This window comes from Lactuca saligna, chromosome 8 (assembly GCF_052625555.1).
Source record: "Lactuca saligna cultivar CGN05327 chromosome 8, ASM5262555v1, whole genome shotgun sequence".
Classification (NCBI taxonomy): Eukaryota; Viridiplantae; Streptophyta; class Magnoliopsida; order Asterales; family Asteraceae; genus Lactuca; species Lactuca saligna.
The window spans coordinates 75,321,022-75,337,600 of record NC_136424.1 but is presented as its reverse complement, the minus strand read 5'-3'; the positions used below and the strand labels follow the sequence as shown (position 1 = coordinate 75,337,600).

General features: G+C 37.6%; 2 protein-coding genes across 2 annotated transcripts; one reads left to right on the top strand and one right to left on the bottom strand.

The window, feature by feature from the left end:
• The first annotated feature begins 4,464 nt into the window (after window positions 1-4,464).
• RABA5B (RAB GTPase homolog A5B) lies at window positions 4,465-5,520 on the top strand. Its single transcript, XM_078967122.1, has 2 exons — window positions 4,465-4,813; window positions 5,127-5,520. Exons 1-2 carry the CDS (start codon window positions 4,483-4,485, stop codon window positions 5,426-5,428), a joined length of 633 nt encoding a protein of 210 aa, XP_078823248.1. The 5' UTR covers window positions 4,465-4,482; the 3' UTR covers window positions 5,429-5,520.
• A 37-nt stretch (window positions 5,521-5,557) lies between these two features.
• LOC145008534 (lipase class 3 family protein) lies at window positions 5,558-10,360 on the bottom strand. The gene is made up of 14 exons (XM_078967121.1): window positions 9,873-10,360; window positions 9,537-9,646; window positions 9,399-9,461; window positions 9,116-9,305; window positions 8,926-9,030; window positions 8,723-8,853; window positions 8,123-8,630; window positions 7,984-8,049; window positions 7,809-7,885; window positions 7,437-7,718; window positions 7,016-7,340; window positions 6,642-6,794; window positions 5,999-6,520; window positions 5,558-5,925 (listed from the first exon to the last, which is right to left on the bottom strand). Exons 1-14 carry the CDS (start codon window positions 10,137-10,139, stop codon window positions 5,737-5,739), a joined length of 2,988 nt encoding a protein of 995 aa, XP_078823247.1. The 5' UTR covers window positions 10,140-10,360; the 3' UTR covers window positions 5,558-5,736.
• Window positions 10,361-16,579: the final 6,219 nt, after the last annotated feature.

The following is a 16,579-nucleotide window of genomic DNA, read 5'->3' as shown; positions in this document are numbered from 1 at the left end:
GAGTTTGGAACGCGGTCTTCTCCACATCTTCCTCCCTAACCCTGACGTGATGGTACCTGGACCTCAGGTCTATCTTAGAGAACCAAGATGCCCCCTACAACTGATCAAAAAGATCATCTATCCTCGAGAGTGGATAGCAGCTCTTCACCGTCAACTTGTTCAACTCATGGTAATCAATACACATCCGGTGTGAACCATCCTTCTTCCTGGTGAAGAGAATCGGTGCTCCACATTGGGAACTGCTCGGATGGATGAACTGCTTGCCCAACAATTCTAGCAGTTTTGATGACAACTCATGTATCTCTGGTGGCGCCAACTGGTATGGCGCCTTGGCGATAGGGGCCGCATCGGGCACTAGGCCGATCCTAAACTCGACCTGCCTCTCCGGAGGCACTCCGGGTAACTCCTCCAAAAATACATCAGCAAACTCCCTGACCACTAGAACTTCTGAAACTGAAATCTGATCCTTGACCTGCCTATCTACCACATATGCTAGATAACCCGTACACCCGTGTTGAATATACTTCCAAGCCCTGGCAGCTGAGCAAAACCCTGATCCCAATCTGGTACCCTCGCCATAGATAATCAGTTCTCCCTCACCTGGGGTTCGAACCACTACCCACTGACCCTCGCAGTCGATCATGGCACTAAAACGACTAAGCTAGTCCATACCCACAATCACACACACATCCCCCATGGAAAATCATAATCAAGTCGATCGGGAAAGACACCCTGAAGATCTCCAACTCACATCCTCGATAAACTGAAGAAGCAGAAACCCCGTGTTCGTTGGCGATAAAGACTCACAACAGACACTCTGGCTCTCCTACTAACACACTGAACTCCCTACTAAATATCTGGGATACAAATGATCGACTCGCCCCCGAGTCAAATAAGACTAATGCATTCAAGGAGTTCACTAAAAACGTACCTAATCACAGGTACAAACAGATAAGCATAAAACATATATAATCAGTAAGATAAGGAATAGAAGCATACAAGCAACTACATCTGGTGCTGCCTTGGCCTCCTCTGTTGTAAGCTGGAAGGCACGTCCCTGAGCCCTCGGAGGCTCTGCTCTAATCGGTCTCCCATCTATAATCCGCAATGTAGCTAGCGGGGGAGCCTATGCCGGCTTGGCGGCGAGTAACGGACAGTTGGCCTTCAAGTGGCCAACCTGATCACAGTGGTAACATAGCCTTATACTTGGAACCGAGACGGGATGGCGACAATCCTTCGCATAATTCCCCTCCTTGCCACACTAGTGGCACCCGCTACCTGCTCAACAAACCCCGGAATGAACCTTGTCGCACTTTCCACAAGTGCGGCCCTGCTGACCCCCGGTCCTAGAATCAGCGGTCTTAGACCGCTTCGACACCGGCTGTGACTGTGTCGGGGCCTACCTCTGCTCCCTCAACTGCAGCTCAATCTCCAAATCACGCCGCCCTAGCGGCATCCTGTAACTCTGCAAAGTATCACACTGATGGATAGAAACAAACCGATAGATGTCAGTCTTGAGCATGCTCAGATAACGTGTCATCTGAGCCTACTTAGAGGTAAACTTTAGGCAGAACATCGCCCTCTCTGTGAACATGTGGGTGATCTCCGTCACCGACTCACCATCATGTCTGAATCCCAAAAACTCCAGAGCTAATCGTTCCCGCTCAACCCGTGGAATGTAACGAGCGCGGAACATATCCCCGAACTGCTCCTAAGTAACTACAGCTCTCTAATCATCCATGTACGGCCCAGTCGTTAACCTCGACCAGTCCTTTGCCCCGAACCTCAGCAGGTTCAGGGCACATCTAACTTTCTGGTCAGTAGGACATGAACATGTAAAGAAGCACCCTTCCACGTCAGAAACCCACCTCATGGCTTTGATGGGGTCCTGAGTCTCATAAAAAGTAGGGGGCTTCATGTTATCGAAGTCCCTGTACTGAAAAGCCCGACTAGCTCCTCCCCCTGCCGCCATTATAGTTGATGCAGCTATTGCGGAAACCATTTCTGCAAGGGCTGTGTAGCGCTCATCGAAATACTCGACTATGGCGGTCTTAATAAACCTAAACATCTCTGGCAAAATGATTTTGGATTTTGGATTTAATCAAACTAATTTTGCCATAATTCTAAGTAGATTTAGGTTTTGTGGTTTTTCTAAGATTGTTACATCAGATTTTTGTTTTAATTTTGTTAGCCGGTGGTAGTTGATAGCAATGGAGGTGGCAAATTTGGTGTTTAAGGGTGGAGGTGGGTTTTTCCATTACTGATGATGGAGTGATGACAATTGGTGTTCGAATGGGTTTTTTTTGGTATGTTGGTGTTTGTACAGGAAGGTGGCGGTAGTGGTATTAAGCTTTGAACATATGGTATAAAGAGGAGGTGAAACATGTGGCTTGATGAAAGCGGGGTGTTGGTCTTGAGTTTTGAACTAGTGGTACAAGGCGTTGGTAGATTTCTGATGGTAGTTGTGCAAGTTTGTGGTGGTGGTGTAGATTTCAAGTGATGGTGGTAGTTACGTGGACCCATAATCTTAGTTAAAATATTTATTAATAATTAAAAAGAACGTAAATGTTAAAAATAAATGAAAAAGAAATTACAAAGGGCATTTTAGTCATTTTATGTATCACAAGGGATAAAATATGCAAATTTAAACTAACAATAGATGAAGTGTGTACATTTCTACCATATAAGGGAATGTCCAAGTTAATTTTTGAAATATAAATTAAACACGTTTTGCATGAGAGACGATTGGTGTAATTTACCCCTAAAAAGTAAAATAGTGGAAAAACCATAAACTTATAAACATAAAATATAGAAAAAATTACATAAATGATCCTTATGATTTACCCATTATCACAAACTTACTATCCGCTACCAAAAAACATACTAACGGATGAAAACTAACAATGTTAGTAAAAATGAACATTCATGCAAGTTTTGAAAATCATATGGACCATGTTTATTAAAAAAATAGCAATGATTGAGTTTGTAACTTTTGGTAAAACAGAGGTACCATTTATGTAATTTAGTCTATAATTAATTAATTATAAAATTCTAATTAACCATAGATTAAGTTAAACGTAAAATTTGTTTGATTTATAAAAAAAAATGTTTTCTAAAATAAATGGTGAAAAATTAGATAATAATATGAACTTGTTCAGACTAAAAGCTAGTAATTTAATAAAGGAATCAATTTTTTATTTTTGTAGATTGTTAATTGTTAAATTTATTTTGTGTTTGCTCTACTACTGAACTTTTGAAATTCTTTGTGTTTGATCTAGTATTGAACTTTTTGAAATTCTTCGAATATATCAGTATGACCGAGTAAAGTCAATTTTGTTGATTTTCAACGTCTTCTTCTCCAAACATGAGTTTTTCGGCTATCTTTGAAATTCTTGGTCATCTCTCCAGCCAACTTTGAATTTTCCGGGTATCTTGAATACCCACATTGAAATTGAAGGGTCTTCTAAACACGTTCTTGTAAACCCATAAACCTTATAAATCGTTAAATTGTAATCGTTTGAAAGGGATAACTCATGTTTTTGAAATCACAATCGTTTGAAGGGATGAACACGTTCCTAAAATCCTAGAAATCATATGTTGACTCTAACAGACAAAGAATTTTGATCTCGAAACGCATCTAGACTTTGATGAACAAAGAAATTAGACACACTATGTGTGTATGTGTGTTTTTATTCTAATGAACTTAGATGAACATGATGAACACTTAGTGTTCTTGGTATGTATTTTGATGAACTCTAATGGAATCGATTTTCATATATGTTTCTTTAATTGGTTTTGAGATCTAGAGTTATGGGGAATTGGGGATGAATCTTGAGTTCTCAAAAGAGAAGACAGAAAGAATGTAACTGGAAAAGAGAAGAAAGAGAGAACAAAGGCACAAAATTGTTTTGCAGATCTACTTCCATCTTCTTGAGTTTTAAATATTGAGTTCTTGAATTATTCTTTCTAGAAAGAGAAATCTGGCTTCCACCTTCAAGAACTTAGATAGCGGGAAAATTCATGTTTTATTAGAGAAGGTGACCAGAAAACTCATGTTTAATCGAAAAAAAACTTTGGAATCCCACAAAACCTACTATAAAAAAATATAATATTATATTTTTTTGAATAATTTCAATTATAAATTTAGTTGCTCTAAAAAAACAACAAATAGTTACTCTAAAAAAACAAACAAAAGTTAGTTATCTCACTGTCTTTTTTTTGCATTTTGTAAAATGACCGTTTCAGACCAAACTCTTTCTATCATGGGATAAAGTCCGAAGCAAAAAAAAGATCGGATTAATCTTGACCTCACGATTATTATATAAATGTAAAAAGAATATTTTGTAAAAAAATCCGTAAATCACGCATTGCATTTTTCTCTGCTACTTCACTCCCAAGGCCAACGATAACGGATAAAAGTCCACCATCGTCAACGCCATTGTCATAACTCAAAACACCTCTCTCTAGAATTCAGGCAAGAAAATGGAGGAAGGTGTAGGTGGAGAAGAGTACCTTTTCAAGATAGTGGTGATAGGTGACTCTGCAGTCGGCAAATCCAACTTATTGTCGCGGTTCGCTAGAGACGAGTTTGATCTGCACTCCAAGGCCACAATCGGTGTGGAATTTCAGACGCAAGTGGTGGATATCGACGGCAAGGAAGTCAAAGCCCAAGTCTGGGACACCGCCGGTCAAGAGCGCTTCCGCGCCGTCACCTCCGCCTACTATCGCGGCGCCGTCGGTGCACTTATTGTTTATGACATCAGTCGTCGTACTACTTTTGAGAGTATTAAACGGTGGCTTGATGAACTCAACAGTAAGTTTTCACTTCATTTCTGTTTGCTAATCTGTTCAAAATTTTAGTCAATTTCAATGGCGCCGAATACTGAGCTGAACTGTTTCATCGGCGTTCATTCAAATACAATTGTTAGGGTTTACTTAAATCTTCATCATTTTTCATCAAAATTGCAAACCGATTTAACATATCCGTGACTGAATGAGACTAAATGAAAACTTATCTGCAAAATTTAAGACTGCCTGAACATCCTGCATACTGATCAAACTATCTATAGTGAACTGGTTTTTCGGGTATCGAGGTAACTTTGAATCTTAAATGTTAAATGTTACAGCTCACTGTGATACAACGACAGCAAGAATGCTGGTTGGGAACAAGAGTGATTTGGAGAATATTAGGGACGTGAGTGTCGAAGAAGGTAAAAGACTTGCAGAAGAGGAAGGAATGTTCTTCATTGAGACATCTGCGCTTGATTCTACAAACGTGAAAGAGGCTTTCCAGATTGTTATCCGTGCTATCTACAACAATAGCAGAAGGAAGGTTCTGAACTCGGATTCCTACAAGGCTGAATTGTCTTCTAACAGTGTCAGCCTCATCAATGGCTCCACCAGCCGTTCTTCCTGTTGTTCTCGGTGAGTTCTTGAGTGTCAAGTGAAGCCCTGTTTTTGTCGTGATGAGCCAACATTATAATTTCTATTTGGATTTTGTTTCTTTTGTATGAATTTACGTCACACAAGATGTTGTATTCCTAAAGCACATATAGGGTTGGATACTTGGATTATAGCTTAAAACATTTAATAAGCTTCGACATAATAATGAACTAGAAATAAAATAAATAAATGTATGTTCTCAACTCTCCCACCTAACTCCCACACAAATACAATCTACAACTTATGATTCATGATTCATCCACCACCAAAAATCTAACCATAACAATGGATCTATCAAGGTTTCCTCAATGCAGAAGCAGCCCCCATAACAATGGCCATGACAAGGCCAACACCCGCCCCAACAGAAGCACCAACAGCTGCAGCTGTCAATGAGTTTGCCTTTGCCATTGCCTCTCGACTCCCATCAGCTCCTGATTCTCTCCCTTTCGATAATTCCACCATAAGCCTCTCTTTTGCAAGTTCCTTCCAAAAATAGAAACCACATTTCAATAACAGAATCTGAGTTTTCAAGTAAAAATAATCATAGAAAAGTTACCTCCAAAGCAACCTCCTCATGGTTACGAAGGACACGATGTACAAGCTGACAAAGGGCACTGACACCCTCTACAGGAAGAATCATACTTTTCTTCTGAAACGAGCGTCTGACTAAACTAATGGGACCCGCAATGAACTTATGAGAAGCCAATTTCACATCAGGATCTGTAATTTCTTCAGTTGCGGGAGTTGGCATAACGTATGGACATGAATTAATGACTTCAGTTGTGGTTGGAGTTGCTTGATACGCGTCAAGAACAGCTTCAACTGCTGGCTTTTGTTGGTGAGCACTTACAGAAAATTTATTTGTTATTGCAAGGACCCATGGGATTCCAAGTGCTTTGGCTTCATCTAATAGAAATGAGAGGGATGGTTGGCGTGTTGATGTGTTTGATTGTAGTGTATACCATGGGATTTTATGTGATAGATTGTGGACTAAAATGATTAAATCGGTTTTTGTGTTCATGTCACGAATCCCCATCCATAATTCCTTTTTGAAACGAGCTGCTTCCTTGTTCAGATCCTGTATCATATGTCAAAAATATCAAACAAGGACTGTTTTCCATGATAAGGAGGAGGGCGTTTATGTCCATGGAATGGAATCTTGAACTCCAATTCTTTTATTAAAAAACATATATACGCACCTGTAAATCTACTCCTGCAGAGTCTGTAAAGCATAAACCACCTGCAAAGCCTTCTTTAACATCAACATCCATGGGAAAATTTTCAACATTGGTTGACATATTTGCCCTTCCTTGATCTAATATTGCCTTTAAAAGTGATGTTTTGCCAGCACCCTACACAACCCACCACTCAGGGCTTGTTAGACAAAATAATAAACGATGGAGTAAATTACAGAATCGGTCCCTATGCCTTTTGATTTTATTAGTAAAAAAAAATTAAAACCCTTTCCATTTTTGGCCCTTATTTCAATGTTTCATATCAAAAAGCACAGGGACCATTTCTGTAATTCATGGTAAATAACGAGATTAAATTTTCGGACATATTAGTAAAATACCTCAAGGCCAACCAAGCGGACCCTACGCGTGCGAACATGAACCTCTTTGGAGATGGTAGAGAAATCAGTTGTACAAAACACAACAAAGTCACTTAGACCTTCAGGGCACATAAATTTCCCAAATTGATCAACAGGGTTCAAATCCATAGAAGGAAAAGCTGAAATTAATGAATCTGTTGTTATTTGATGCTTTGGAGGTCGTTTCAAAGGTCTCCCAACTAAAACCCTAATCTTTTGCATCCCTGACTTGACTCCATCATCCGAATGATTATTATTATTATTATTATTCGGCCCAGAAGGGAAAGCTTCAACACTTGTTGCACACCTGTTGTGTATATTCATAATATTATACTTTTAAAAAGATGAAATAACAGTAGACTTACAAAATTAAAATGTGAAAAGAATTGGAAAAGAATAATACCAGTTCCCATTGACACGGGCTTGAACTAGGGTACATAGGTGCAAATCAACACCAGTAATGTCTACTTTGATAGGCTCAATGTTTTTTTCACCAGGAACACCATTCCATCCAAGGGGGACAATAGAGGTGGCAGTGCATATAATAGGAGACTCCACTATGTGTCCAAGCTCAACAGTGTTTGCAAGTGAAATACCAAGCCATTTTTGTAATTGAGGAAATTGTTGTTGTTGATCCATTCCCAAGAAGGATGAAGAGCTATCTCTCATGCAATCGTTGTAGATTCTATTAAAGAAAAGATTGTAATTTGTAACCATAAACCATTAACCATATGTTGGTTTTTGTGTTCAACACTAGTTTGAAAGATATGGGTACCTTTGGAATCTGGATCTATATGATTTCATGGAATGAGACTGAAGTCTTTCCCTTATTTCAGCAATTATGGACTTAACCTGAATATGTCTTTGCCAAAACAAAGCAAACAAAATGAGAAATTCAAGAAAAGGGATTTTTAACATAGTACCAAATGTTAACAGAATATAAATCTTACCGATGTCAACTTGGAGTACTCTGCACCGGATAAAGACTCCACAGATGAATTACCCAAAAGATAAAGCTATGAAAAACAGACAATCTTCATTAGATCAAATAATATATAATAATTTGTTGCAATTAGATGTAGAATTTACCTGTCCAAATGGGACATATGAAGGCAAAGCAGGTACTCTATGCCAAGCCTTACGTTTATTAGATGATTTATCTTTTATTGTTTCATATGGATCTCCTTTATCTGTGGTGGGATATGGTTTGAGGGAAATGCCATCAGAATCCTCTTCAATCTCAAGAGACTGTGGAGCATCTTCAGTGTCTTGGATTGAAGATGTTAAGTTGGAATCAGTGGGAGAATTCACAGAAGAACCAAATGTATTGACAGTGTATTTATTAAGTTGTCTTCTCACAGCATCTAAAGGTACAAGTCTGGAAAGTCTCCAGAAAGAGTTATGTACAGGTCCTAAACCCAACACTAACTGCTCTTTTTCATCCTCCTTAACTTTTGCCTTTTGTCTCTCAACTGGAGGAACATAGGAGTGTGCATTGTAGTGATGGAAGTATGCAGGGGATAATATACGGGGGACAAGATCCTCTGGAATGCAGTAAGTCTTGAAGTATTGCTGCCACCCTTTCTCATTAACATAACTGAAACAGAAGATTGTTTGTATAATTGTATGTCGGTAGTTATAACTTATATGACATAACACATACACCAACATTAAGATGATAAGACCTACTCTCTTAAAGCAGCATTGCCAACTGGAGGCTGGGAAAATGTGATGCACTTTACATGAACTTTTTCATGTTCTTTTGATGAAGAAGCAGCTGCAATCACCCTCAAGATAGCTAGGGTAGATAAAACAGCAACCTAAGGGGAAGAAAAAAAAAAGGAAAAATTTTAATATTTGAATAAGAAAGACCAGGGAGAATCCAAACTTACTGCTCCACCAAGTGAATGTCCACAGAGAACAAGTTTTCGTTTCTTTTTCTGAGCTAGCTTGTATAACTCCAAAGCAGGTATCCCTTTGGCACGTGACATGAAGCCCTAAAGAATTATTCAAAATGTTATCTCACATTTCCATTGATTTGAATTATGTCTGAATGATAAAAAGGCAGCAACTTTACTTTACCCGATGAGCAGCAGGTTTAGTTGAAGTTACTCCTTGAGGCTTTGCTCCAAGGGTCTTTGGAGTATCATCAAAGAGTTTCTTTTGGCCATCAACTTGAGGAGAGTTTTTTGTTATAATTTCTTCAGTGTCTTCTAAAGCATCATCATGGAATATGGCACCTTGAAGTATATTTGCATCAGCCATCATGTCCCTATTAATTACTCCAAAACAATAAGAAAACTGTTTCTCTAGAAATAAGAGTCATAAGAGCTACATAATGTTATGTTAACAGTTTGCCACGTACTTGTATTGCTTGGTTCCAATGAAGGAAGCAAATAATGTGTCTCCTGTTTCTGCTAGAAGATACCTGTACAGACATGCCCACACATAAGATTTTTATAGGTGGTGTCACAACAATGAAATACTTCTAATAATAACTCACCTGTGAGGGACGTGATCTGAAGATGGTTGGATGCGCTCCAAAGAAACAACTTGACCATCAAAGTCGGCTTTAAATTTATTCACAGCTTGAACCAGTTCAGCATCAGGTCTCTGTAATGACAATAGTAAGTGTTATTATGGTACATTAGTATCCCTATGTCATCAATTTCAAGAATTCACAATGATTCCAGTTCAACCAAAGGCAGCAAAAAGGATGAAAAGAGGGAAATGGGATTGAGCATACCAATTGCAAAAGTAAAATGCACAAACGTTCAAAGAAATTGATTAACTCAAAAATCACAAAAGCACACTCGGTAACGTAGAGCAACATACGCACCTTGTAAACACACTCAGAAAGCACCATACAGCAAAGTATATCCTGCAAATCCGAAAGAGAATCGGCCTTGAGGGCGATACAAAGATTGTGAAGTTGCGTCTTCCGACGCTTATACTCTTCTTGCATTCGTTTCCTGTGCTCTCTCCCTTTGATCCAAGGCCATTTCATAGCAACAGGCCATTGTTGTGGCCAAGTGACCTTCAAGAGCTTCGTTCTTTGGTCTCTGATCCATGATTCTACTCTCTGTTGCAGAGACTCCATTCGCATAGACAATCACAACTTAAGTGACATCGGAACCCTAATTTGATTCGCCGGAGATGGATTTATGAATTGCAACGGGCATAATGTCGATTTTTGCGATTGCGTCTGTAATTCTACAAGATACTGGAATGTTATCAGGAGAAAAGCATATCCGGATCGGAGTGAAAGTGATGAATAGATTTGACGGTTTCTGAAAGCTTTTATTTGTGTAACCTGTAACGAGTATCAAGTGATTTTATGTAAAAATCTTGGATTTCTTTTTTTAAAAGTATTGTTTGAAAGTAGACATTTAGGTGTGTTTGGTTTAGCTTTTTAAATGCTAAAAGTTATTTTTGGAAAAGTTGCAAAAAGTCAGATTTTTCTGACTTTTTCAAAAAGTTGAATTTCCTTCTATCAAAAATCCAAAAGTTGATTTTAAAATTGTTTTGACAAACATCTTTTGGCTTCTATCTTTTTCTAAAAGATCTTTTGGCTTCTATCTTTTTCTAAAGTGAACATTTAAATCTTTTATTTAAGACAAAATTGCAAAAATGGTCATGTGCTTATCAAAATTATGTGGTTTCGGTCTAAAAAAGTTTGTTGGTGCAGCAGTGGTCCAATTTCGGATATTTTGTGTGATTTTAATCCTTATGGTTAGCATTTTTGTGATTTTGGTCTATACCACCTAAAATGATTAATATGCCCTTAAATTTGTTTTTTTCTATTTCTTTTAATTGAATTGTAATTTCGTTAATTAAAAAAAAACAAAAGATATATACCACCCCACTTATTCTCTCTCTCTCTCACACACACACACACACACAAAGAACTCAACTTTTCAGATCAAACATTCACCCAAAAAAATCATCTATATTCATCAACAAACTTTTCAGATCACATGTAGCTCAGATCTGAAATCAATGCACCCCCTCCTTCTCTCACAATCGTAAGTACTCTCATTCTTGTTCTAGCTTCAATCGACAACAACCACGACCCTCTCTCCCTTCTTTTCTGTTTTGATTCGATTCTCGCCACACCTTTTTCGATTCAGATCGCAGGAGCTTGGGATGGTGAGTCTGGTGGTGCTGATCAAATTTTTGTGGTAAATCAAGAAGAGGTTAAGGCGTGTATTTCATTTTTTTTCTTTTTTACTAAACTCGATCACAACCCCTTCTTCTTTCTCTCTTCTGAATCAATCTCGTTTTTTTTTAATCTTTTTTGATGCGAGATGTGTGTTGGCTTGCGGGTATTGTGGGTTATGGTGGTCTGGTGGTGTGAGATGTAGGTGGCGTTAGAGGTGATGACCACGCTGATGAACAGGGGAGAAGAAGATGAGGATGGATGATTAGAATGGGTGATGATAGGATGACAGTAATGGAGTTCAAGGTTGGTGGTGTATGGTGGTGATAGTACCGATTACGATCCAAAAGGAGATCACATCATATATGGAACTTGAATGATTAATTGTTAATCAAGATGAAGAATGAATGAGACATACAAACATGATAGAAAAAAGGGAAAATTGTGTAATTTGAACCTTGACTTATAGCGCTCTTCAAAAATTGGAACAACTTTGACCCTAACTTCATGGGCTTCTACCTTGATTTCTGATTTACAGGTAACATGGGATGACAATGGTAGTAACCGTCAAGAGAGCGAGGAAGATGATAAAAATTTGGGTGGATAAGGGCGTCGACCCTTTTTTTTCTCTTTTTTCTATGGGATACACAGGGGAGAGAGAGAGAGGGCATTTTTCTCAATTTTAATTAATGAAAAACATTTGATTAAATATAAAAAAAATAAAAAAAAATAAAAACAAAAACAAATATAAGGGTATAATAGTTTTTTTATGTTGATAGGACCAAAAATGATAGAAAGATCCAACTTTGGACCAGTGGTACACCATTTCGTTTTGGACCAAAAGCATATAAATTTACCAACCACGGGGACCATTTTTGCAATTTTGTCTTTATTTTAAATAAAATAATTATTTCAAAAACTATTTTAAATAGTTTTCTAGTATTTTTAAATTTATTTACAGTTAATATACATAGACACTAAACAAATGATGCATAAATAGAACTTTATATTAATATATATATATATATATATATATATATATATATATATATATATATATATATATATATATATATATATATATATTATTAGAAATAATTAAATATAAATTGATTAAAGATATAAAATATGAACTGATTTTCAACTTAAGGAGATAACTTGTGAAATGTTTGTCGGAGGTCCAATCTTTTTTATTTGATTAATTATAAGATAAGCATTTTTTGTTAGTTTTTTCTTAAAGAATGTTTTTGTTATTTTTTCAGTATTGTTATACTATTTTTCAAAAAATGTAAGTAATGTATGTGTAATTCATATCTCATTATTTAAGCTTTTAATTCATATCATATTCTTTTATTAATACAAAATGTTATTTTCTTACAAGAGTGTTTTTTATATATATTTTTCAAATTCAACCACTTAAATCATTCCTTAACCTTAATATCTACAAGAATGTTTGATTATTTTTTAAGTTAAATTGGTTCTTAATTCTTATTTCCTAAAAATCAAGTTAAAGTTTAAGATAATACACTATTCTTTAAGAATTCTTTATACAATTGAAATTGGTTAAAACCAAGGAAAAACTTGAAAAATACTATGTTACCTTTTTAATTTCTTTTTTTATAATATTTTATAATGTTATTTGTAACACCCTTTTATGTAGAAATTTATCTCATTTTAGTCCCTAGCTCAGTACGCGGGGCGTACTGGCCCGAAGTTGAATCGTGGATTCATCCACGTACGTGGGGTGTACATGGGAGTACGCATGGCGTACGTAATGCATAGGAAAACTCTAATTTTTAGGGTTTGTGCCCTATTTAAACAACTTAAGACACCCTTGGACCTTCGATTCAATAGCCTCCATCTCTCTATACCCTAAGATCGAAACCCTAAGTGACATTTGTGAGATTTGAGCTTGAAAATGCATTTTGGTGAAGTAGAAGAAGAAGGACACTAGGAAGTTGCTTGGGAGTGGCTTAAGCTTGTAGATCCAGCAGAGTCATATTCATCTTAGCAAGCCATTCGAGATTAAAAAAAACTCTCATCTTGATAGTTCTTTATGCTAGATCCAACATAGGGTGTTATTTGTGCATTTTTGGGTTTTCTAAGCCCTATTTGAGATTATGGTCTACTCCAGAAGCCATAGATGTTATATCTTAGCACATTTGAGGTCCATTGTCCATAAAAATGCAACATTTATGAGTTATTTTGGTACATGCATGTGTTAGGTTCCTTGTTATGGTTCTTTTTGAGTTTTGGGTCCCATTAAGTCATGCATGGGAGTAAATTTGCCAACTTTACATGTTAAGTCACCATTTAGGATCAGATATGAGAGTTTGGCTTGATGGCTTAACCAATTAAGTATTTAATGGGTTGATTTGGTTGTCTGCGGAGTATGCGGGGCATACCCAGCTCGTACGTTGCGCGTAGTGGCCCCGAAAGAAGTACGCTAAGCATAAGTATGAGTACGCCCAGCGTACTCAGCAGTTTGACTATTGGTTGACTTTGATGGGTTTGGGCCACATTTTGGACTTTTAGGGGTTAGGCCATGTTGGGCCATTGGATGTTTGACTTTGGTCATGGATAGACTATGGGCTTTCTTGGAATTACCTACCATGATAATTTTTTGGCCCAATTAGGATGTTAGGCCATATTAGGCCTTGGGATGTCATTTAGAAATTTGGGCCTTTTGAGCAAATGGGTTGGGCCTTGGTTTTAGGCAAAGCAAGAAACGGGTAAAATTGTATTTTACCCTAGATGATGGTCAAGTAATTTAGATTCTTGATTATGGGTCGAGGTCCATTTATTAGTTGGATATTATTTGATGATGTTAGCATGGGGATTTTTCGGATCAGTAGACTGAGATTTTATTTGAAAGATTCATCATCTTGAGGTGAGTTTCTTCACTGTGTTTATCAGGTCGAAGGAACTAGTGCCAACACATGGTTTATTATGATTAGGATGCTAGTTGTTTGTGTGACCGTACATGTATGTTTTCTGAAATGTTTACAAGGCGGGGCCCAATGCAGACCGGGGCCTGATAATTATTTTGTATGCGATTTATCTTTATGATTCTTACGTGTGTTTATGTGTTTGTATGTATACCAGGCGGGCCCGATGCCAAGTGGGGCCTGGTGACTGACAGATCTGTTCCAATCGGGGCTCAATGTCGGGCAGGGCCCATTATATGTTTGATATGTATGGTATGTGGTATTTTGGGAAACTCGCTAAGATTTATGCTTACGGATTTCAATTAATGTTTCAGATACTTCTGGTTCGAAGGGGAAGAGCTCGGGATGGTCGCATTACACACATCACATTGCTCCGTATTTTACATGACTTTGATGTTTTTGGATGTTTATTGATGTACTTTGATTTCACTGTTGTTTTATGGTATTATTATGGATGGTGGTTTTATTAATATAAAAATAAAAAATGTTGGTCTTAAATTTTGGGACGTTACGACGTGACAAAAGGAAGGCCACGATGTGACAGCGGTTGCAGTCCAACCCAAGATTTTTAGGGTTTCATCCATATTTAAACATCTAATCTCAAGGATTAGAACATCCTCTTCAGCCTCTATCCCTTCACCATGAAACCCTAGCCTTCGTGGATGATTAAGAGCTTGGTTGCTTGATTGAAGACCTTATTCTTGGATTTTGGTGGAGATGGATGAAAAAGGAAGATCATTTTGGTGCAAGGAAGCTAAGAATCAGCTTAGATCCATCATATCCTTCAGATTTCTGAGTTGTTGGATGTATAAAGCTCTTATATTGACTTTTGCTCTTCTTAATGCAAGTATAAGTTCATTTTTCTTGATTTTGGTCCCTCCTTTGTATGCTATTGGAGTTTGAAGAACTCCAGAGCTTAGATGGATTTCTAAGGTCAATAAACTTATGGTGAATAAGAAAAAGAGTCATGTTTGGAGTTCTTTTTGTCCATGCTCAAGTTATAGCCTCATTAAGGACTTAATGGACAAATACTTGTAGATCTTGGCTTGTGGTGGAGTCCTAATGGATAAAGTTGGAAGCTTCATCCACTAAGTCATTGAAAAGAACTAAATTTGAAGCTATAGGCTTAGATCTGTAAGGGTTAAGCTCTTAATGAAGATTTTGGCATTATGCTAGAAACCACGACATGACCACGAGCTTGCCACGATGTGGAGGTGCTCAGATGCTCGACTATTTTGTCCTTAATTGGCCACGATGTCGCCAAGATCTTGCCACATCATAGGTGTAGTGGACTTGTTGACCGTTGACTTTTGACCAACTTGACCTTGTGTTTAACTTATAGTTTGGGTTATTGACCAAGGTGTGTTCTTTGATTGGGTGACTGTCGGTTCGCGTGATTATTTAGTGCAAGGATTTAAGAGGGTTGCAGTGTTATCCGGTTCTGCATTTAAGATGAGTACCTCACTATACTACATGTTACGGTATATATCATTGTGTATCAGTATATAGGAGTAGTGGTATGCTGGTTAGAGTACCAATAGGTTGGTGATCGTCTAATGGATGGCTTTAGTGGTTGTATATAGTAATGTAGGATAGCCTAAGAAATCTTGATCTAGGCTTTCTTGCATGTTCCTTGTTTGGTTGTGGCTCTATGAGATCACTTGTTCGAATGTCTATCTCACCTCTTGTTACATATAGTTATGCATTCCTTGGAGATTTTCCGGTAGTGGCGTAATGTATTGTATGAGGCATGGTATGCGGTAATGAGTTGTTAGATATGAAGACTAGTGTAGATAGTTGTCTGTGTTTATATGTTTACTTAGTTGTTGGTTTGTTATATATGTCGACATATTGGGTGGTGGGTTGATGTGGTATTGATTTGTGTTGTAGGACAAGATACCCGGGCAGGCCAACGACATGTTGTAGGCCAGGTGTGGATTAACTATATGTTGAAAGAGAAGGGTCCAGGTGTACTGTAGGCCTTATGAGGCTGTCCAGTAAGACTGTAGGCTCAGGAGAGCGGTCTAGGCATGTCGTAGGCCTTACGAGGCGGGCCAGACAGACTGAAGGCTCATGTTTTGCTGCATTGTATGTATATTGTGGTGTGTGGTATTTTAGGGAAACTCACTAAGCTTTGTCTTACCGTTGTTGATTAAATGTTTTTTTAGGTATCATCGATGATCGTGGGAAAGCTAAGGTGAGACTGTACACATTCATCAACAACAATGGAGATTCCATATTATTTGTATTACTCTGATTTTCTGATTTTCAAACAATTGTATTTTGGAAGAAAAGAGTTTTCATAACTTGGGTTTTATGTAAATGGTAATTTTTTCTTATTTAAAAAATGAAATTTTGCTAGTGAAAATAGGACGTTACCTTCTTAATATATTATATAATATAGTAAATGTAAACCCCCTTGTGAACAGTTATAGCTGC